The sequence below is a fragment of the Microchirus variegatus genome (genome assembly GCF_963457635.1).
Source record: "Microchirus variegatus genome assembly, chromosome: 18".
NCBI classification, from domain to species: Eukaryota; Metazoa; Chordata; class Actinopteri; order Pleuronectiformes; family Soleidae; genus Microchirus; species Microchirus variegatus.
In genome coordinates this window covers 14,168,289-14,190,495 of record NC_139819.1, presented here as the reverse complement: position 1 = coordinate 14,190,495, position 22,207 = coordinate 14,168,289, and the positions used below count along the sequence as shown (strand labels likewise).

The following is a 22,207-nucleotide window of genomic DNA, read 5'->3' as shown; positions in this document are numbered from 1 at the left end:
GTGGGTTAACCAGAACTGTTGGCCCGACATATAATACATGACCTTTTAGTTTGGTAGAAAATCAACCTCATTACAAAATTCACCTTTAAAAAAAAAAAACTTTTTCTTTTATATATCAACTTGCCAGCACATGAGTGCTGAGCTGATGCTCATGATTTTTTAAATGAATGCTCAGAAAACATGTGTCAACCCCTTATAGCAAATAGATTTATGCACTTGAAAGATCACTGTTCTAAAAACTCTCCTTATTTCTGTAAAAACAACTGCAGTTCCCTTTGCATAAATGGTGAAAACATTTATTGTAACACTTTTATTTTACGGGTATTTAAGTCTACTGATAATTTCTTGATATTTCACTGTAAAATTATTGTGAAGGAACCTAGAAAGGGTAACATAATCATTTGGTGCTAGTGTGTAATGTTGGGTTCAATTACTGCAAGATCATCTAAACATGATAGATAGCTAGAACCTCTTAGTAACTAAGGTTCTGGTGAATTTTTCAGTGAACTGCTGTGTTTTATATAAATACATGTAGAGGAGTCTGAGAGTACACATGTTATGCCCAAGACAAAAAACATAAGTTACTAAAATGTAATTACAACTATTCCTAAGAGCAGTGCTTAGAGTTTAGATGAGGTCAATACGCAGTAACTAAACTAGACACTCTGCTCTGCATCTATATGTTCTGGTAGTTAGCACCAAAAATGTGATCCTTTCTGGAAAACGTTCAAGAAATTATGAGAAACAAACCTGTAAAACAAAGCGTCACTAAACGAATCAAGAGAATATTGTTTCTTAGATGGATTAAAGAAGGAATAATACTTTAAGAGAGAGACAGCTGAAAAAATCTACTGATCAAAATGAAACCCGTTTCCCTTTGACTCTTTAGCTTCCATAGCATCGACTCCTCGTTGTTGAATGTTTTATCTCCTGACTAATCCAACAACATTAAACACAACACAGCAGAAATTTAAGCATCTGGTGTCAGGTGTGTTTGGGGTTTTGGACATTAGGTTAAAATTCCGAGCTTTCGTTTTTTTTCTACTTCATTCATTTTACGATCAGTGTCAACAAGGCACAGTTGTTCAGGTGTTTACAAAGAACCACTGTTATTGTAACAAGACTATTTGTGCTCTTCAGGGAGGTAGAAGGCCACAGAGACACTCTGAGAAATGCCCTTCGTTTAATAAACACTAAGCTAAATGGCCACATGAGTAAAACAGAAGTAAGGACTGTGATGGATAGAGCGAGAACAGACGACTGCCTCGGTATGAAGAAGGTCCAAACGTAAGCCTGTTACCTTTATAAACCTCATCCATTCTTTCATTTGGATATAATGAAATTGAGCATTTCCTAAGTTTCTGAGTGTTAGCAGTGAGCGGAGTGAGACACGGGCATATAGAAGAGTAACAGGAATATTAAAAAGCAGCACGACATTATTAAGAACAGAGTAAAAGCACAGGATTCCTCTTTGGAGCTCAGGACGTTCAGTTCTTTGACAACATTCATAGTGGAAGGAAAGGTCTTCTATACAAGTGTGGAGGGCACATACAACATCTGGCTCATGTGCCAAGGTCATGGAGTGATTAAAGAGTGAGCAGCAGGACTCTCTGGAAACGATTGCACTTATTCATTCACACATACACACCCGCACGCACGCACACACACACAGAGTTTGTCTTGTCCTGAATATGGGAAATGTCACATCAGACCGACCGTCAGAAAGTCAACCCTGTTTAGTTCAGCGGGATATGACAGAGCTGATGGAGTTGTATGATGTGCCTCCGTTGCAGGTGGGGGGGTAGACGCTGGCCGCTCCTAATGCCTCCATGTTGACCCTGAAAACAGGAGAAGCTTTAAGCAAAAAGTCGGCTGCGTCTCGACGGCCGAGCTCCCTCAGTTTGGCCATCAGCACGCCGACCGTGCTCTCCGTCCGCCCACTCCACTCCTGTAGCAGCGCCGCCGTTGGGCTGGGCTGCAGTGTGGCCTGCTGGGAATCTGCATCCAAGTCCAGCTCATGAGTGCCATTCGCAGTCCCGTTACTGTGTTTGGCCACCAAATCAGTGAGGCCCAGGTTCATGGCCAGCAGGCACCAGTCTTTCCCCAGAGCGTCAGGAGGGTCCAGCATGCGGCAGAGCTTCCTGCGCGCTAAAAGAGGGACATCTGATATATGGATGTCTGTTCCCAGAATGCCCTGCTGGTAAACTTCAGCACAGCCGAAAACCAGAATGCTGCTGAAGCTCTCCCGGAAACCGCCCATGGTGTTGGTGAGAGAATTTTCTCGCTGGACTTGAGCCCGTAAAAAATCTTTGGGTTGGTAGACCATGATGGGGGCTTGGTGTTCCCGCAGCTGCTGAGGACTTAAGTAGTATTTGGCTGTGAGCAGTCCGGGGAGCGTGGAGGCCAATAGATTGTCTGTTATACTGCAGATGGTGTCCAACAGGGTGTAGCACTTGGCCCGCTCCGAGTCGTGTCCACGCACCTGAATCTCCACCCCCTGGCCGTGGTTGACCAGCAGAATAATAGCCTCCACTCCTGTCTGAGTCACCTTGGCCCCATTCATCCAAAGATGAATATCTCCATCAAAATCCTCCGCACCCTCCTCCTCTGGTTTTTGCTGGTGGCTCCAGCGACACAGGTTCACCTGCAGTTTGTAAAACAGGCCACAAGGGAAGGGGGTAAGGTGCTCAGCGGGGACAAGTCGCACCCCCCCATAGATCAGCGAATCCTCCTCCTCTTCTTCAGTCCAGGAATGATGGAGACCGTTTGTCTTGATGAGGGCAGGGACATCCACCATGGAGGGGTTGGTGAGATCACGGGCACAGACATCCATGGCGTCCAAAATCTGCAGCAGTTCGTCCACGTCACTTTCGGCGGCCAGAGCCTGAATCTCCTCCAGCCTGTAGCGCCCCCTGTAGTGGTGGATGGCCTTTGGCATCTCCACAGAGAGCAGCTTGCCAAGGACGTTGCTGCACAGCCAGCGAGGCTCCAGAAGAACAACATCCTGTACGGTCTCACTCTGCATGATGTTGATCTGTGGAATGAAAGAAGGAAGAGGAATAATGATGGAGACAATGGACAGCAAATTAAAGCCAAAGAATGTAAGAAAAGACAGAGAGAAATCACATCAGAGAGAAATAGATTTGGATTAAAAAAAGGGAGGAATAAAAGGGGGACAAAGACTCAACAAGAATTAAACACTTTGACAATTATAATTACATACATTTAAATGTTCCACAAACTGAAGTCGATGCCTTTATAGTTATACAATAACATGGATCACACATTAAGGTTTTTCTGAGCTCATTCAGCTTGATTTTGATCCATTCATGACAACATAGCGCACCCTGGTGGTGATCTGGAGAAATAATACATGGCTTTGATGAGCCACTGTGGCATCACCCTTTGATTTGACCTCTCTTCTTTGATTATAAACATTATTACAACAATATACACATTAAGAATGAATTTGAGTGCTTCTCCTGAAGCATACACCATAGATCATCAACAGTAGCACACCTTAACACTGATCGTCACACATTCTCTGGAGGAACTGTATGCTTTAAAGCAAATTTCTGCAGAAGTCACTCCAGACATTATCCACAGATTTTCCTGCCCCTTCTATAGTCTATGGATAATATCCCAGTGAGGTCATGTGTGAGCGCAGCAGGAGAATCACTGGATAACCCACAGTGGGTGAAACGGCCAGTGTTCTATCTCATGCATACTCAAAGCCAGGCACCACACCCTCACCGACATCATCTGGATTCTCCTACTGTGCTGTTGTGAACCCCTCTCACCCACATGGTCACACTACATTTGTCGTACGTGAACAATAAACTCAGAAAAACATACAAAGCCAAGTCTCCAGTCATTACCCAGAGTTCGTGTAAGAAAATGGCTTTGTTGTTATTTCTGTTTCCTTGCAGAAATTCCATTTTTTAATTCAGAGTGTATATCTTACCTCCTCCAAAAGCATCTAATTATTATCTTATGTTCTAGCAGCGGTCTGCTGATAAAATCAAAACACACACACACACACACCTCTCCCATGCTGTGAAGTTGAAGGGCCAGTGTGCGGAGGTGATCCTGGTTGACCAGAGGGTTGATATGCTCCTGGACGTCACTGACAAACTGCTGCCATGATGTCAGCTGGTTGGGTCCGCTCATCTTCCTCCATGTCGGCAATGTGGTCAGCAAACGCTCTGACAACAAGGTCATGGGACCGCAACTCTGCAACAACAATTGGATTCACTGTATGTTGTAATTTCTTTAGATCATTTTCGAAAGAGTTCACGCAATGATCAGCACAGCAGCTCCACACGACTCTCTCTGTGTTTCTCTTAAAACTTTTGTTGTCCAGCAACATTCCAGCGCTGCAGGCAGGAAGTGATTCACTTTATGTTAAGGATGTCATGTTATGGAAGAGGTGACGGCAACATTATGCTCGTAAAGCAAGAAGTCTGCAAACAGGTGTGTGATTGAAAACACAAACGTTTGTTTGTTCAGCAGTGCCTGCCCCTGCACTACACACATGCTGTCTCAGTCAGGTCTGATAGTATTGCTTGGCAGCCTGTTTTCAGGTGAAGGACACAGTATAAGTATAGGACCAAACAGATATAGAATTTTAACATTACGCACTGCAGCTTTGATTTAACTCACAAATGAGGAAGAAAAACTTTCTACATTCAGTTTGGATATGGAAACTATTAATATATTTAATTAGTCGGTATTTACATTAACAATTCATTGCACTAGCCATTAAAATACTATATATAACTCAAAACATTACATATTGATTAGCATTAGCATCCTTAAATTTTTAGTAGGCCTGATTTTGTGGTATAATTGATCAATAACTTCCTTTGAGTATCATGTAAATCAAATTTATATCTGAGCTCATGTAGACTTCAGCTCCTTCCCTGAGCTCTGTTTACAAGACATAAAGAAATCTGCCCTGTAATGAAAGACCAATCACTGCTTTTGTCAGTTTAAAACAACCACAGTGCATTAATGTCCCTCTCGGTGGAAAGATTCCTACTTAAGAAATTTGATATGGTGCAAAGACACCTAAAAATAAGTGTAAAAAAGAGGGATGGACAATAAACACAATGAAATACTTGTTTTCAGAGAGAGAACGATTCCCCCAGGCTATCTGTTGAGTATGAAACTAGTGTGTATGTCTTGTGCTCATCTGACGAGATGAGCACAAAACATTGCTCCACAATCAACTATTTTTTCTGCCTACTGTAGCTTTAAGTCTGTAAGCAGAACGCAGATAACATGAAGAGATTTTCAGCACCTTCAGACAGACTTCACATTAACTTGGTTACTTAGAAAACTTGATTATTCAACAGCTGTGCACATGTTTATTCAGGGAGATTGAGTATCGGTCAACGTTTAAAATTCACAAGACAAAGGGAGTAAGAAGAGGAGCTCACTGAGATGATGTTGGTGCGAAGCTCCTGCAAGTGACTCCTCAGCAGCTTTAGGTCTTTAGAGTTTGACGCTCCAGCGTCCATCACAAACAATTTGTCACTGATTTGCAGGTCATTGCCAAATCTGAACATAGAGCAAACACACAAAGAGACCAAAAACAACCAGTTAAAATAGTAAAATATATGAATATACTGACAAGTAAACGGAGACCCTGAAGCTAGTGTAGACTGGTCAAGTGCAACAACCCAAAAAAATAACAACATAATAACTGTGGCCTTGGTTGGATCATTCACTGAGGCTTATGGTATGATCTATGTGACAAAAAACACTTGCTGTGAGTCAGGTCATTTCAGAATTGTTTGACTCTGCATTGAGGGAGATGCTGTCAATAACAACATGACTACCAAAAACAACAACAACAACGATAATCCCTCCCTCTGGATCCCCCTATTTTCTGTGGTTTCATTACCAACCTGTTCCTGACTTCCTTAAGAAGTGCTCGCTCCTTGTCGTAGCTGAAGTCTCCAGAGAACGCTCTGGGAACATCAGCAAGGTCAGCATGCGTCGCGACCAGGACGACCATAAGTGGCTGCTGGATCCGACCTCCAAAAACTGGAAAAACACACAAGAAGACACACAAAGTCAGGTCGATATTATTTCCCCCAAAACTTGAAAACTGACACAAATGGTGTAAAATCAATCAGTTTTAATCTCTACAAACAAACAAACAAGTCTGTTCCTACACATTTCTCAACATCCTAGATGTTGAAAGATCCTATTAAGGGTCCAACTGTATTATAACACTTGACTGCTCATTTATTTGTATTCTCTTTATAAGACAATCCCTTTTTACCTGCTACAATCAGACTAGATTCAAATATCTGAGGCAATTCAAAGCTTTTTAAAGGGTTTTTAGCCAGATCAGGCAGATACACTGTTCATTCAGTCAGGGATGAATGTAGAGACTGTCCTCACCAATGTTGTCCTGTGGCAGGGTGAGAGCTTTGAGAAGGTTCAGCCAGTAGGTGATGTGGCTCAGCTGTGTCTCATAGGACTCCTCCAGGCTGAACAGGACCAGGTGGATTGATGTGACATCGTTGGCTGCAAAGTAGTCATACGAGCAATAATAGACCGGATTCCCTGAAAACTCCCACACACTGAAGTCCCCCACACCTACAGAGGGAAAAAAAGAAACATGTGAAGTTTGACCAATGAATATTCACATATTGAGTGAAATATTACCTGTTTCCGGTTTTGCTTTTGGTTAATCAGAGGCTTCTCTGGTTCTTACCGTGGATGTTGGTGTGCTGGATGTCGATGGCCCTTGTGGCCTGCTCATCAGCTGTCGACACAGAGTTGTTGACGGGGGAGAAGACTTCAAGGACGCCTTTGGTGAGGCTGGGCTCAAACATCATGCTGCGACTCCGCACACTAACATTCTCACAGCCAGGGTACAGGTTGGAAATGCTCACTGATACTAAAGAACAGAGAGGAAAAAAAAACAGAGGGTCACCTTGAGGGAACATGACAAGATGTTCAATTTATAAAGGCCTTTTAGAAAAAGAAAAGTAAAACACTAAAAACATTTAAAATCAAGTTCTACAAAAGTGTGAATAAATTTGTTGTTTTTAAATTACACTTTTCATTTCAGATGCTTTTCTTTTGTTTGAATTGTTTTGGAGCAATATAAAGGAACTTCATAAACATTCTACAGTATATTGATTTAAGCATCTGTGGTATGAAGGATTGATGCTTGAGTTTTTCCAATTTGCCCAGAAAGACATGATAGTCTCATGTTGTGTCATAATTTTAAGTCTCTTAAACCATATCATTAATTTTTTGCTACACAAATGAGGAAAATACAGCAAATAATAAAAAAAAACATGAAGAAATCTCTACAGAAAACTGTACAAAAGTCTATGTGTAATAAACTGTATCTATATGTAATAAAGTGTGTAATATTTACACACTTTCTAACACAAGGGGGCGCTGCTCTACAGCAAATAACTGTGCTGTGCAAACAAGACATCTAGATTTTCTTAATAATCTGCAGGACCACACCTTGTGTTTTTTTTTGTTTTTTGTCAAAGCACAAAGTTAAAGGTAGTTCCTGGACACACTGGCTATGTGATGTTGAAATCAACTCATACTGTTTGCTTTCTTGGAGATGGTTGATGATCTCAGTTTGAATCAGTCAGAGAGTGAACCAAACCAACAGAAATAAAAGAAAACACATGCTTGAGGTTTCAAGTGTTTGGCCTTGGTGTGAATGCACCATGTGACAAACAAAAAAGTAAATCAGAAAGAGATGAGTCTCTCTCAAGTAGGGTTGAAAAAAAATCCAATTAATTCCCATGGAAACTATTCAATTTTGAATTTTTATTATGGAAAGTATATGGAAAAGTTTCCAGGAGTTTTCCCACCCCCATGACTTTCAACAGGCTCATGAAAATCCACTCCAATAAGACAAATGTGATGACACACGTTCCCTCTCAGCTGTGTGTCTTTGCGTGTTACAACAATTCCGTCAATAAAGATCGTTACTGAAGTCGACTGGAAATGAAAGACGGAGGAAAAAGAGAAGAGCCACTTATATGCAGCTCTCTGCTCTGACACACAGGCCACAGGTTTCCAGATAGTATAGACGATGGGATCAGTAACTCTATACAGCTCACATGAATGAACATTATCTGAGCAAACATCAAATCTTTCTGGGAGGTAATGGCTCTGAGCACTGCAAAATAGACACAACAGCGACACGGAGTGTGTGTGTGTAGTGGGCAGATTGAGGGTAAATGTCGAGGAAGATTAAACAAAAAGGAGTTTTCTCATACTACACTGAAAAAGTCAGAGAGTCTTATGACAAAATATAATACTGGGAGTAGTACAAAGTTTCTTCTTTATGTTGCTGGTTCTTTATGTACTAGGTTGTTGTAGTAACAAGGTTAATATTTAGCTTAACTGGAGTTGTGATTTTGGTAAGTGAGCAGCAGTGAGACGCAGCGTAGCATTTGTGTGCTAGAATCTGTGTGCGATTCTAGCATCTTTAAAAATGAAACAACAAGGGTGTGAGTCCTATGTTTTTGATTTCAGCTCATTCACATCTGGGACCCTGGGGTGTGTTACATATCAATATTACCAGAGTTACCAGATTCAGATCATTTTTAGATGATTCTATTTACCAACTAGTTCCATCTGTGATCTTTTTTTTTTCACAAATTCAAAGCGAAACCACAAAAATGCACAAACTTTCTCTGGTATAACTGAAGTTGGAATTATTACTTTTATGCTTGAAAATGTTGAAACGGTGGCATAAACATGATGAATAACAAATGAAGGGGAAGTGGAAATTAACTCTCTCTCTCTGATATGTAGTAATATCAGAGGAAAATTTATTATTCTGGCCTGTTTTAAGAGAATAAGTCACACGGATCACTCACTGGCAGGTGAACTGTGGGATTAATGTTGTGTTGATCAGATTCTTGTGCAACTGACCTGCAGGCTTGGAGTTGACGGGGGAGTTGGGGTGACGGGTGTTGGTCATGCGAGTTCTCCGCCTCCTGAAGAAGCTGCGCAGGATGCCACATTTCAGAGACTCCAACAGTGTGCTCTTTCCAGCTCCAGAGTGTCCAAACAGCTTGAGCTTGATCCTTGGCTGAACAGTCTGAGTGGGTCGCAGCTGCTGGATGTAGCTCAGTTTGTGGTTGTCCTGAGACAATAATAATCGCACAGGAAGATATTCATTTGTAATTTTTCAATTTGAGATGGAAGTAGCACTGTCAGGCTGTAGTTAGATTGAGTTGCTTTCAACATACACTACCGTTCAAAAGTTTGGGGTCACTTAGAAATGTCCTTATTTTTGAAGAAAAAGCTATTTTTTTTCAATGACTACAACATTAAATGAATAAGAAATACACTCTTTACATTGTTAATGTGGTAAACGACTATTGTAGCTGCAAACGTCTGGTTTTTAATGGAATATGTATATAGGTGTATAGAGGCCCATTTCCAGTGTTCTAATGGTACATTGTGTTTGCTAATTGCGTTAGAAGGCTATTGGATGATTAGAAAACCCTTGAAAACCCTTATGCAATGATGTTAGCACAGCTGAAAACAGTTTTTAAGTAGAGTTTGAAGGGCAAAATATTATTTTGAATAAAAATCATTATTTCTTATAATGTCTCGACTATATTTCCTATTCATTTTGAAAACTTGGAAAAACCTTTGAACAGTAGTGTACATATAAACCAAGTGATTTGTGGGAGAACGAGACTTGACTGGTCTACTAAGCAAACACACACATACTCATCTCTTCAAGGAAAATATCGCTATCCAGCATCCGTATTGACTGCCTTTGTTGAAAATGATGGCACTTGATGAAAAGTCAGGTGATGGCCACCAGTTAAAAGCCTATAATATGAAGAGGCACTCGAGGAAAAGTGAGAGGATCAAAGAGTTTATGACTCATCCTCATGAGTGAAGACACCACCGATGCCTGCACTAAATGCACATATCACCATGTACAGTATATGCATAACCATAATTGTTATGATATTTAAATCTGGACCAGTTTCATCATTAGGGCCACAGGCACAGCTAAAAGACTGTACCATTATCTGGATATTATCTGGCTTAGTTTGTTTTCTGTTATTGCTGCGAATCATACTTTTGTTTTAGATTAAATTCCATAAAATACATGGTACAAAAAACTCATGATCATGAATGAGAATAACTGATTGATACATGTTGGCTGATTAGCTTAATTTTCAAGTCTTTTAAATTTAAATTTTGTGTTTTGACAGTATAATGTCTCTCATTTTTAGGCTCAGCTCTACAGAAATTATTTGAATGGATCCTTCTACTAATCTAATTGTTTTACTGTGAAACAAAAATATTGTGCCATGGGGAAAAAACTCCTCTGGCTCTGAGTCTAAACCTCGCTCTAATTCTGTCAGTTCAACAGATAACATCAGTTAACATGAAACAAAGAGTTTTTTGAAATCATCCAATAGATGAGTCATACATCCAAAGTGATGTCAAATGCTGTGAGTGGATGTGTGGGATGTAAAAACACTTGTGTTCCCACCTGGGTTATGTTGACATATTCAGTAAAGAAAGTTTTTTTATTTCTATCGATGAGACACAGATCAACGCTTTTGCTTTTGTTACTACTTTAAAAAAAATAAAAAATAAATGTGCTCTCTTTTAAGCACCATGTTTTCTCTGGGTTCCTTGGGAAGTCAGTCGTTCCTTCAAATCTGGCACCAGTGTGTGAAAAGTGTCTTAAATTAGCTCAGCATATGCAGAGGATGACTGTTTTCACAGTTGCTGCTTTCGTGTTTTCACACTCTGCACAGAATCTCAGCAGGTTTTCTGGAAAAACTGATGAGAAATAATGTTGCTAACATTTAACTTTAGGTAAAAAAAAAAAGAAAGGGTCTCTGGGTGCATTGGTGGATGTGACATGAGTCAGAGTGGGAACACAGGACAGAGCTAAATTGTATTTAAGTTGATGATAGCAGTATGTGTCCAGGCATATTAAATAGCCTTGAAGTGAGATACTGAAACACCCAAGTTCCCTCCATCCACAATGTTCTTAACATCATCCTGGATTTAGTATTTGATCAGTTAATTCTGGTTCTTCTATTCTGGTGAAACGAAGCCAGCACCTCTGTCAAACACGGTGCTGGAAATGGCACACTGACATTTATAGGTTATTTCACAGCTGATGGATACAGCATTGTGTGCTCAGATTCATTTGACTGCAATGATCCAAACTATTTTTGAAGAGGTGGAGAAGGTTTTAACCTTTTGCAGGAGATTAAAGTATATTTTACAAGTGAGAGACCTCGTCTAAATAACCTTAACAGGCTGAAAAATGCAGAAGACCAAATTTAATGCAGAGAGATCCTAAAACAAGATTAGGAGTAGGCAAATTAGTTCAGGCATCAGCCCTTTGTGGTCTCTCATTCTCTCCGTCTCCCCCTCACTCATTTAAGATAATTCTGTCCTATAAAATAAAAAAAATAATACAAAAACACTTAGATACAGGAGCATTATCACTGTTGTGCGTATGACAACAGTGCTGCCACAAAGTCTAAAAATGGCAGTGTGCGTTAATCTCACACATCCCTGTCTCTCTCCACAGCTCACTGCACTGAAATAAACCATGTGTGATGAGGGTCTGTGAAACCTGGTTTTGCATAATACAAACTTGTTTTACATTTAACTAGTTAACTTCTAGAAATATACAAATTAAACTAAAGGTTTTGGTGTGTTTTTTACCTTTTTAAGCCTTCCCAACAATGACACTATGTGTTCATGATGATCAGTAGAAGCCAGATCCTCTGCTGTCTTTCCGTCCTACAGGAGGAAGAAGAAGAAGAAGAAGAAGAAGAAGAAGAAGAAGAAGAGGGATAAATGTACATTATGATAAATCTTCAGCAAAACGATCTCCTCACAGGCTTTTAGGTTAATCGGCACCACTGATGAAGTGGCTACTACAAATCAACTTTCATTGCCTCAGATTTTGTGCGGCCAATAGCAAATGAGTGATTACTAGTGAAAACCACACCCAATAAATATATATGTACATACAGTTGAATCAAATTTTAAAATGACATAATATAACAAAAAGGAAGTTAAAAATGTAAAAAAAAGGGGTAACACTTTATATTAAGGAACATATTCACCATTAACTAGGTGCTTACTAACATGCATATATGTAGCATACTAGCCCTTTATATTAAGCACGTATTAACACCTTATTTTTGAAGAATCTTAATTCATGCTGTAATAGAGGTAGAATAAGGTTATGTAGAATAAGGGGTTAATAGGTGCTTAATGATTACTAATAAAGGGCTATTATGCTATTTATATATGTTAGTAAGCACCAAGTTAATGGTGAATGTGTTCCTTAATATAAAGTGTTACCAAAAAAAAGAGAATCAATTGTTTATTTATAGGGTTCAATTAACATTTATCAGTTTTAACAACAAAATTAAAATCAATGATGCAAAAAGCTCAAAAGAGCTTTCAAAAATGGTTCGCATTTATGTTTAAGAGCATTAAAATACTTCACCACCAGCCTTGAACACCCAGTATAAGATGTATATAAGATTCCATTAAAAGACTGGAGTTTCAAAGCTGAGTCTTCCAGTACATCCTCACAATTTTCCTCTTCATCTAAGTGGACCTGATTGTTACTTTCTCTTCAACACACAGACACAGAAGCACCAAAGTCCCAAGACAACTTTCATGTCTCTTTCACTAACTCAGCCATCTGTCACTGTCCGGCTCTGGCTGCTGCTCCACAGGGAAAAAAACACAGCATCAACAGCCTGAAACACCCACACATCACTTCCCATCTCTACAGAGCAGTGAAGCAGAGGATACTGAGCTCAGCTTGTGATGGTGAACAAAAACTGATTGATTCATTATTCAAACAACTATCTTTCCTATCATTTTCTAGCTCTGATTTGCACTTATCCTTCTGTAAAACCTCCATCTGATAAGGTCACATAATACTGTAAGAGCGGTAGAACTGAAATTGACCTTTAAGATGTTTGGATCAGTGAAATGCAAATGCAAATGAAGTGCAGCTTGAACCAAAAATGACCACTTGGTGTTGATTAATTCACCAGCAAATCCATGTGACTACAAAGTGTCACAATTATTACTACTGATGGTTGGCAGCAACACAGCACCGGCTGTCTGTTTGACACTAAACTGAACATAAACACAAGATGATCTTGTCTATGTTTTGGAGAAAATGCCTGAAAATGCTTTTGCAAGTGTGTTATTTAAAATGTGTTTAAAGAGTGTCATGAACTAGTGGTACATACTGGACTCCACCAAATCAAATGTATTCTTCCTGACACCATCCAGTGAGAAGTTGTAACAGAACAAATCATAGAAATGTAACCTTGAGCTTTCTTTTTCCTCATCCAACTGCTGCGCAACCACCAACTGCAAGGCACTGGACAATGAATTAAACATCCCAGTACACACTTAAGCTGTCATACAATATTAACAGCCAGAGAATGCAGGGAGAAAATTCAGTGTGAGAGATCTGACAGCACTGTCCATTAAAATATCCATTAAAACACCTCCAAATTTCTGAATAAAGCCAGAATTACATCAGGTGAAATTCATTTACAAAATACCGATTGACCAGATTTAGTCAAGCATCTCAGAAACAAGCCAAGATGAACTAACCCTAACAATCAGCATTTTGGCTCAAAATGTTTTATATATAATCCTGGACAATATTTTATGAGCTCTGTACATTGTCCATTCATTTTCTACCACTTTATCCTATAGGCGGGGTGCACCCTGGACAGTTCGCCAGTCTGTCACAGGGCCACATATAGAGACAAACCATTCAACCATTCAGTCTCACATCTTCGGTCAATATCCCTATATTGCATATTTTTGGACTGTGGGAGGAAGCCGGAGAACCTGGAGAAAACCCACACATACGGGGAGAACATGCAAACTCAAAACTGTGATTTAGGAACACAGTATTTACGCACTTCCTCAAAAGTAAATGAATAATGAACAGATCACTGCCGGGACTGAAACCAAACATTTTCTAAGGGGAAATTCTCCAATAAATCACCATTACATGACATTCTAAGCTGTTTTTAGGGTGTGTTGCACATGCAGCATGATTACAATCTTTTCCAATGATGCATTTCAGAGATGGTTAAATGTGAGTGGAATGGGAGGGTCATTCCAAAAGCTTCAGCATGTGTTTCTTGAAGTGGTTGAAGGTGGATTTTTGATTTTGGCTTGTCTGACTTTTACGTTTACATTTACTGTATAGCCACACTTTGCTAATGTTTATTGTTTCCTGTTCCACAGGCTTCCAACATTTTTCCTCCACTATTCTTAACAGAGAAGGTTATTAAGTACCATATCACAGGGCACCCAAGCCTTTGGACATGGATAACACAGAACAGAGCCTCGAGAAATATATCAGCTGGAAGAGCTGAAGTTTTTAAATTCTCAGTTGCATCAGGGGTTAGAGCAAGGAGTAGCTACAAAACAGCCTTCTGTGAAGCATTCAAAGATTACTGCATGCAGCCAATCTGTGAGGTCAAACACTCACATCCAGACATAAAACTCAATCTGGTCTCTGACTCCTCGTACCGAGTCTGCTCTCTATTGGATTCTGTGCCCTTTGACAAAAGTTCTCACCTGCTGTTCAGAGTCTGCAGAAAACAACTGACTGAAGTAATGCAATGTCAGAGTTTCCTTTAAGACATGCGAACATGTGTTTGTTTGTTTTAAAATGAATCAAATAGTCCTTTATGGTACCAATTGAGACCATGCTAACCCCATATGGTACTTTGTGATGAAATTAGTTTCTGTCTTTTTAAATAAAAATTAATTAAAAAACTTTTAAAATTTAAATTATTCACTAAATCACAAACAGTCATGAAGTCAATCAGCAGTCCCAAGACTTCATTCATTCATTGTTTGCCGCTTTATTCTCCACACGAGGGTTGTGGGGAAGCTGGAGTCAATCCCAGCTGATACAAGGTGAAAGGCAGGTTAAACCCTTTTACATTTCATGTGTCAGGGTTTTAAACCTTCAGTTAAGATCTTACAGCTTTTTCAAATCTGTGGCTGGATAGACAGGAGTTTCTGATATGGTTTTAAATATATTAGTCAGAATATGAGAGTATGATGTACAGATCAAATAAGGAGAAGTGATCAAACGAGTGAAGCTTTAAGGAAAATTAAAGGCAAGTATCTGGGTTTAAAAGGGTCAAGTCAATTTCAGTAATGAATAGGACGGAACACTTTAAGCTTATTAGGTTTTACGATCATATCTGCAATTAAATCCTGTTTGCATTAAGATGCTGATGGCAGCATTGTCATTTTTATAAGGCATGTATGTGAAGATATTCATCTACAGCCTAAGACAAAAACATAAAACATTTCATCAACAAATAGAGACTAAAAGCGTATATGGTATACACCAGTTCACTGGACCATGGCAACACCCTCAGAAGACATACGATTCACACAATATCTTCTGGTGATTAATGTTCTATACATGGACGTGTTTCTCCACTGTGAGCAGCAGCGGCTCATACAGCGAGGTGACTGACAGTGTAATTAATCAAAATGATAAGAGGCCATGTTGTAGTGAAAAAATAACCACACTCACTTATTTATCTGCAGTGTCTGATATAAGCTACATTACGTAATACAGCGTGTGCACATTGTGAAGGGAAACAGTGAAAGGAAGAAAACTGTATTCAGACTAACGTTTGTGACGGCGTCAATGTTGGCACCGGCCAGGCAGAGATGGCGAACCACCTCAAGACTCCCGTTGTTAGCAGCCAGGTGGAGGGGAGTTCTGTCATACTAGGTGAACAGAGAAAGAGTTTTCAGTCAGTGAAAGGCGACAAATGGCGAAAAGGTCACGTTATTTTTCGGCGAAAATGATCAAGGAATTATTAAAACAAATAAAAATAAAAAATAGGACACTGGATATTCTGAGATTCTGGTTGGATGACGGAGAACATACTTTCAGTTGTGGGATCAGATTAACATAGTTTTGTTGTTGTAGTTGTTGATCAGATTAACATAGTTTTGTTGTTGTTTTCAAATCGTCTATACAAGGATATACACATTTGTTTTTACCATGTACAAATGTATATCCTCAAAGAAATAGGATGTACTCTCATGTCATTCATTTCCATGGAAAATCAGAGGATGGAAACGCAATGCAACCTGTACCACAACCTCCATTTGTGAAATAAATGTCTTGTATTACATTAAAAAAAATAAAAAGAACAAGGAAGCATACATCCTGCTCCAATCTGCTGTAAAAAAACAGTAGATGTGTTTGACTCCCCAGTGTCTTCATCTGACAGTGAAGACAGGTCCAGACACAGACTCAGAAGTGTGTGATAAGGTTTTTAATAAAAGGCAGAAACTGAAAAATAATGAATAAATAAATAACATCACTGGAAGTGCTGCCTGCCCATCACAGAATGCATTGAAATGCATGGTTTTAAAATAAAAAGACTGGAGAAATAAGTGTGGTTAGTCGTGCCTTGATAATGGGCAAACAAAGGTGAGGTTTTTCAAATATAACTGTAAATCAGGTGTGTGAGATCTGTCAGCCAAAAGCTGCCAGACAATTTTCTTGGCAAAAGATTTATACGATATATCAAAACTGAAATTAGAGGTCAGTTCAAATTAATTTACCTGGATTTTAGTACAGAACTTTCAGTATATCGAATATCTCACTTATAGAGTAAGATTGTAGTCATAGAGTTAAAATCTTTAAGATGTGTGTATTTACAGAAAATCCCAGCATTATTTTTCCATTATGTATGTAGTATGTTATACATCAAATAAAACTGCCAGTGTGTAGCTGCAAGATGAAATACAATAGCTGTATTTGCAAGATGAGCATCAATATTTATGGGACCAGGAAGATTTGAATGAATTGACATGCACTTCTAGAATGTTTCCAGGTAGTCATTGAAGGTTATTGGGTGTAGATTTGATGGAAATTCCATCCGTCTACAAGACTGTAAAGGGTGCAAAAAGAGACGATAAAGGATTTTCATCAATCAGTAAGGAAAGCTAAATCTGTGTTGGGGAAGTTGTGTCTTTGCTGTCACTCTAAATGAACATGGGCGTGGTGGTTGTCACCTTGTTGGCGAGGTCGAGGCTGGCCTTGGCATTACAGATTGCCATGACAATGGGCAGGTTTCCATCCTTGCAGGCGATGTGTAGTGGCGTGTTGCCATGGCGATCCTGCTGGTCCAAGTGGCAATGGTGTCTGAGTAGGCAACGGACCACTTCAACCTGACACCTTCGAACGGCCAGGTGAAGGGCAGTGTGGCCGTCCTGGACACAAACACACAAACAGTAAATCTCTCCTCCTATCCTATCAAACACAGCGGATTCAACACACAGGTGTTTTATCAGGCTATTACCCATGGTGATACAGTAGATCACGTCATAACTTTTCTGTTTTTAACAAAAGAAGCGATTCCTTCAGATTTTCTTTTTCAACTTTGTATTTTCTTTCAGTGGTTCATTGTAATTATTCAAACTTCTTTGTTCTCATTTGTTTTTTTTGTTTGTTTTTTTGCCTGTGATAAGTTCATCCCCTCAGGACTAATTAAAATCTTTTTTTTGTTTTTAAGATGAACTTAGTACAACCGGATGGGAGGAAACCCTCAGGCAGGCCCAGAAGCACCGAGAATACCCCGAAGGAGGTGATATTCAGACTCCTTTTCTGTCTCATACAGCATCAACAGTAAAGCCTGCCTCGTCATTGTACACTGCATGTTGTGCTCAAACTTTACAATCCAACAGAAGTCAAAAAAGTGTGACAAATGTGTATGCTGTGTTGAACTAACAGAACTTAAATCGCTTACTACCTTGTCGGTCGCTTTCAGATCCGCCCCGTGCTCCACCAGACACTCCACGATGTCCACAAAACCTCGCGCAGACGCCGTCAGCAGCGGACTCTCGCCCTCGCGGTTCTTCACATCCACATGGCAGCCAGCCTGGCAGAGTGCCCGGGCTACTGGTGAGTACCCATGCCAGGCAGCACAGTGCAGCGGGGTCTCCTGCTCCTGGAGATAGAAATGTAGACCAAGACAGAATAAAACACCTGCATCCTTTGGTGGGAGAAGGGCACCTTTGATGTTCACAAGATCATTTGTCAATTGTTTATGTACACTTCCGTTCAACAGTTTGGGATCATTTTTACAATTTTTTGGTGTTCTCCATTAAAAGTTACACTTTTATGAAAATGAATAGAAAATATAGTGAAGACATTGACAAGATTAGAAATAATAATTTTCATTCAAAATAACAATTTTCCCCTTCAAGCTTTGCTTTCGTCAAAGAACCAGCAAAACTGTTTTCAGCTGTGCTAAAATCATATCACAATATAGGGCAATGACGATATTCATGACGATATTTCACAGAATTTCAAAGTAAAAGTGTTTCTGAATTAAAAAAAACATATATTTCTGATACAAATTGAAATAAAATATGAAATAACATTGACAGCTGTAATAAAAACACGAAACATTCTCAAATATACACTACCATTCAAAAGTTTTTTGTGTATTTACCACCAAAAGTCACACTTTTATGCATCAAAAGAATTGCAAAATGAATAGAAAATATAGTCAAGACATTGGCAAGATTAGAAATAATATTTTTATTACAAATAATAATTTTGCCCTTTGTCAAAGAACCAGCAAAACTGTTTTCAGATGTGCTAACATCATTGAACAAGGGTTTTCAAGGGTTTTCTAATCATCCAAGAGCCTTCTAACGCTTTTGGCAAACACAGTGTACCATTAGAACACTGGAAATGGGCCTCTATACACCTATGTACATATTCCATTAAAAACCAGACGTTTGCAGCTAGAATAGTCGTTTACCACATTAACAATGTATAGAGTGTATTTCTGATTCATTTAATGTTGTATTCATTGAAAAAAAGAGCTTTTCCTTCAAAAATTAGGACATTTCTAAGTGAGCCCAAACTTTTGAACAGTAGTGTACATGTGCACATGTGCTTACCCTGTCAGCCAGGTCTGGGTTGGCTCTGATGCTGCACAGGTAGTTCACCACATCCACATTGCCATAGCGAGCTGCAACATGAAGAGCCGTCTCTCCAGACTGTGGGAAAAGTGCAACACAAGAGAGAAGAATATACTGATGTAACTTGTTCAGCATTTAAAAATAAAACTTTTGTTGACTACATTTTAAAATAAACCACAGAAGGCTTTTGTGCACATAAATCACTACATATGAAGTTCAACATGTTAGCACTTAGAGGTATAAAAATAACGGCTATCAAATGCTTCCGCTATGTCAACTGTTTTAGCTCTGAGTCAGCGACTTCCCAAACACTTCTTCATTGATTTAACGGCTCTAATAGTATAGCTGCCAGTCAGAGCAGGAGCTTGTAAACAGGGAAGAAGGTTATGTGAACCAATAACCAAGACGTGGTGTTCAATTGTTGATGTGAAAGTCCACCACTAAAAATAATATCGTGAGAGAAAACAATTTAATCAGAGGAGATTATATAAAACAGCAAAGAGAAACCTTGTTAAAAAGGTGTTGAAAGGACTTACAACTTTAAGGCAATTACTGGATACACATTATACCTCGACTTGTGATTTAGGTTTATAGTGTAATAAAGTAAAATGAAACATAAATAATCTTTGGGCAGGAACTAGATAATAATCAGGTAAGTGCCTCGAGTGTAAATTAGCTCTGGTGGTGGTGGAGGAGTCTTCCCTGTCTCAGACAGAGGAGGGACCACTATCAGGCAAAATGTTTGAAGCGATTTCAAAAATGCTTTCGGGATTTGGTCTCTCCACGCAAGCTCTATGATGGAGGGCAGCATCAAACCAGCATCAAAAGCAAACACCCACACGTTCACACAACCCATCTTTCTCAGCAAGAACCGTTTCTATAGCAACAGCAAATACGCTGATAAAGTGCCAGAGTAACTGGTTTTCTCCCCAGGTGCGTGCTGTCTGTGAGTGTCAATTTGTGAATGTGCATTTGTGAGTGTTTGTTTGTTTTGGGGCATTTTGGAGAGTCGAAGTAATGGCTCTCAAGAGCTTTAATGGTGTAGGAGTACATGAGCAACTGCTCATAGATATACAGTAAGGTGAGTCATGGTCAGAATGTCTGTTTTTGTGTGCTTATAATTATGTGACTGTGAGACAGGTAGAGATAGGAAGGTAGTTCCACCTTATCTTGAACATCCAGTGGACATTTCTTTTCATGAAGGAATTTCAGGGTTTCGACATGGCCGTGTCTCGCTGCGTAGTAGATAGCGTTGGCTCCACTCTAAAGGAAACGAGGAGGGAAAAAAAAGCAGGATTTACCCATGGCCTTTACGATATACAGTAACATCAAGCTCACAGGAACTGTGTCTGCAGCCAGAAGACATGAACATATACTTCTAACATATTGTACGGCACATTTTCTAAACTAGGAATAAATGGAATAAATATTCAAGCTGTGCTCGTCACGTTTACTGAAAGTCAGACAGTGGCGATGGTTTAAGACTGATTCTCCTTGATAACTGGTAACAATGTGTCAGGAATTTCAAAACAAAGCTTCCATTCTTGTAATCCTGAGGACTTTGCTATGTTTTATGCTACAAACAACACCAAGTACTCACACATTTAAGTCACAATTGAAAACCATGCAATAAACTAATTGCAAAGTCTGTAATTAAATTGTGTAATTTTTACAAGTTATATTTTAACTACTTAGACTTGCATTGCTTGCATCAGAGTAGGGGTCGAATTTATTCAAGCACAGAATAGATTTCTTCCGAATCCTTTTTGGAAAAAGTCATTACCTTCCCATGAAAACCACAACATATGTCCTTTATTCACTTCAGAGCTTGGTGATATGGTGAAATGTATCTCTTCACTATGACAAAATGAAAAATGTAAAAACTGAGGACAGTGTTTGTAGTTTAGATCTTATGAAGTTGTCTTTGCATGTACCATTTACTTATCTAAAGGGTTTTTCCTCAATATTTTACAATTATCATATGGTAGCCTATTACCTAAAAGTGCAGCACAGCTGAGTGCAATTTCATGGATGTATCTATTTTGGGTATTGATGGCATCTGTCATAATCACATCTGTCAAGCTTAATTGTTGCAGCTCTAACAATTTAAATGCCTGTCTATTAAAGTAAACAGCTGGTTGTCAGATTCACACTGATTACAGCAAACAGCCAAGTCTTTACCTTGTCATGGGCCTGGATCTCTGCACCTTTCCTCATCAAAACCTCAATGATCTGAATATTTCCACCGCCAGCTGCAATCAGGAGTGGTGGTGTCCCATGCTGCAAGAATCCCGATTACAGATATGTCGTAAAAAAACAAGTAATGTCGTATCTTGTTATCCACCAACTTCATTGAATCAATGTATGGAAGACATTTATGACATACACACTACTCACAGGCTTTTGGATTACATTTCAGAATGCACCTAAAATGCACTATAACCTTTACAGGTGAAATTAAGTTAACCTTCTCTAAACTTTTGAATGCACATGTCCAATTGTTCAATGTTTCAGTACTTATTGACTAACATGCTGTTCTCTAAAAAGGTGATTAACTGCAAAAATCTGTCTCATTACAAATTTAACCACTACATCAAACAGTCGTCTTCATCATGATGTTCAAATGTTGACATCATGAGACCAGGACAAGACTTTAAAATTGATCAATCAAGTTATTGAGACATTGAGATTTTTCGTTGTGGTATTGCCATCACTGTTGTTAGCTCTTGTTTGAGATAAAGTCATTACCATTGCATCCTTCTACTTAAATGCCCTGGACTTAAATATCACTGTGGCATGAACTTTTCATAAAGATAACTGTGTCGAATATCCCTAAATAACTTTTTTGTGAGTAATGTAAGTCAACAAATTAAGATATTATCAATTATACACAATTATAGAGATACAAGATATAAGATATATAAATCAATCAATCAATCAATAAATAAATACATAAAATTAAAATGAAAAATAGTCCTTTATCCTCCCACTTAACTAGATCCACTCCAAAATATAAAGGGGTTTTGGCTTGGATCACACCACACATAATGAATAAGTTTAGCAGTTAATTCTGATACCAAAGGTAACAAGGGTTTAAAGAATATAAAGGGTGAAGACCTTTCACTGTAGCCCTTTCCACACATTATAATATTAATGAAGGTTCAGT

At 39.1% G+C, this 22,207-nt stretch overlaps 1 protein-coding gene across 2 annotated transcripts in view; it reads right to left on the bottom strand.

Moving 5' to 3' along the window:
• Nucleotides 1-1,741: 1,741 nt before the first annotated feature.
• dapk1 (death-associated protein kinase 1) overlaps nucleotides 1,742-22,207 on the bottom strand; it is a gene marked incomplete at both ends in the record, with an annotated part of 62,586 nt that continues 42,120 nt past the window's right edge. Inside the window, 14 exons of one of the 2 annotated variants that reach the window (XM_083904953.1) lie at nucleotides 1,742-3,034; nucleotides 4,045-4,233; nucleotides 5,442-5,562; nucleotides 5,913-6,051; nucleotides 6,406-6,612; nucleotides 6,731-6,916; nucleotides 8,935-9,148; nucleotides 11,725-11,802; nucleotides 15,721-15,819; nucleotides 17,122-17,319; nucleotides 17,859-18,056; nucleotides 19,021-19,119; nucleotides 20,206-20,304; nucleotides 21,223-21,321. In XM_083904953.1, the coding sequence (XP_083761079.1) occupies nucleotides 1,742-3,034; nucleotides 4,045-4,233; nucleotides 5,442-5,562; nucleotides 5,913-6,051; nucleotides 6,406-6,612; nucleotides 6,731-6,916; nucleotides 8,935-9,148; nucleotides 11,725-11,802; nucleotides 15,721-15,819; nucleotides 17,122-17,319; nucleotides 17,859-18,056; nucleotides 19,021-19,119; nucleotides 20,206-20,304; nucleotides 21,223-21,321 (3,219 nt within the window). The remainder of the gene's footprint in view (nucleotides 3,035-4,044; nucleotides 4,234-5,441; nucleotides 5,563-5,912; nucleotides 6,052-6,405; nucleotides 6,613-6,730; nucleotides 6,917-8,934; nucleotides 9,149-11,724; nucleotides 11,803-15,720; nucleotides 15,820-17,121; nucleotides 17,320-17,858; nucleotides 18,057-19,020; nucleotides 19,120-20,205; nucleotides 20,305-21,222; nucleotides 21,322-22,207) is intronic. The other variant, XM_083904952.1, reaches the window with a different exon arrangement.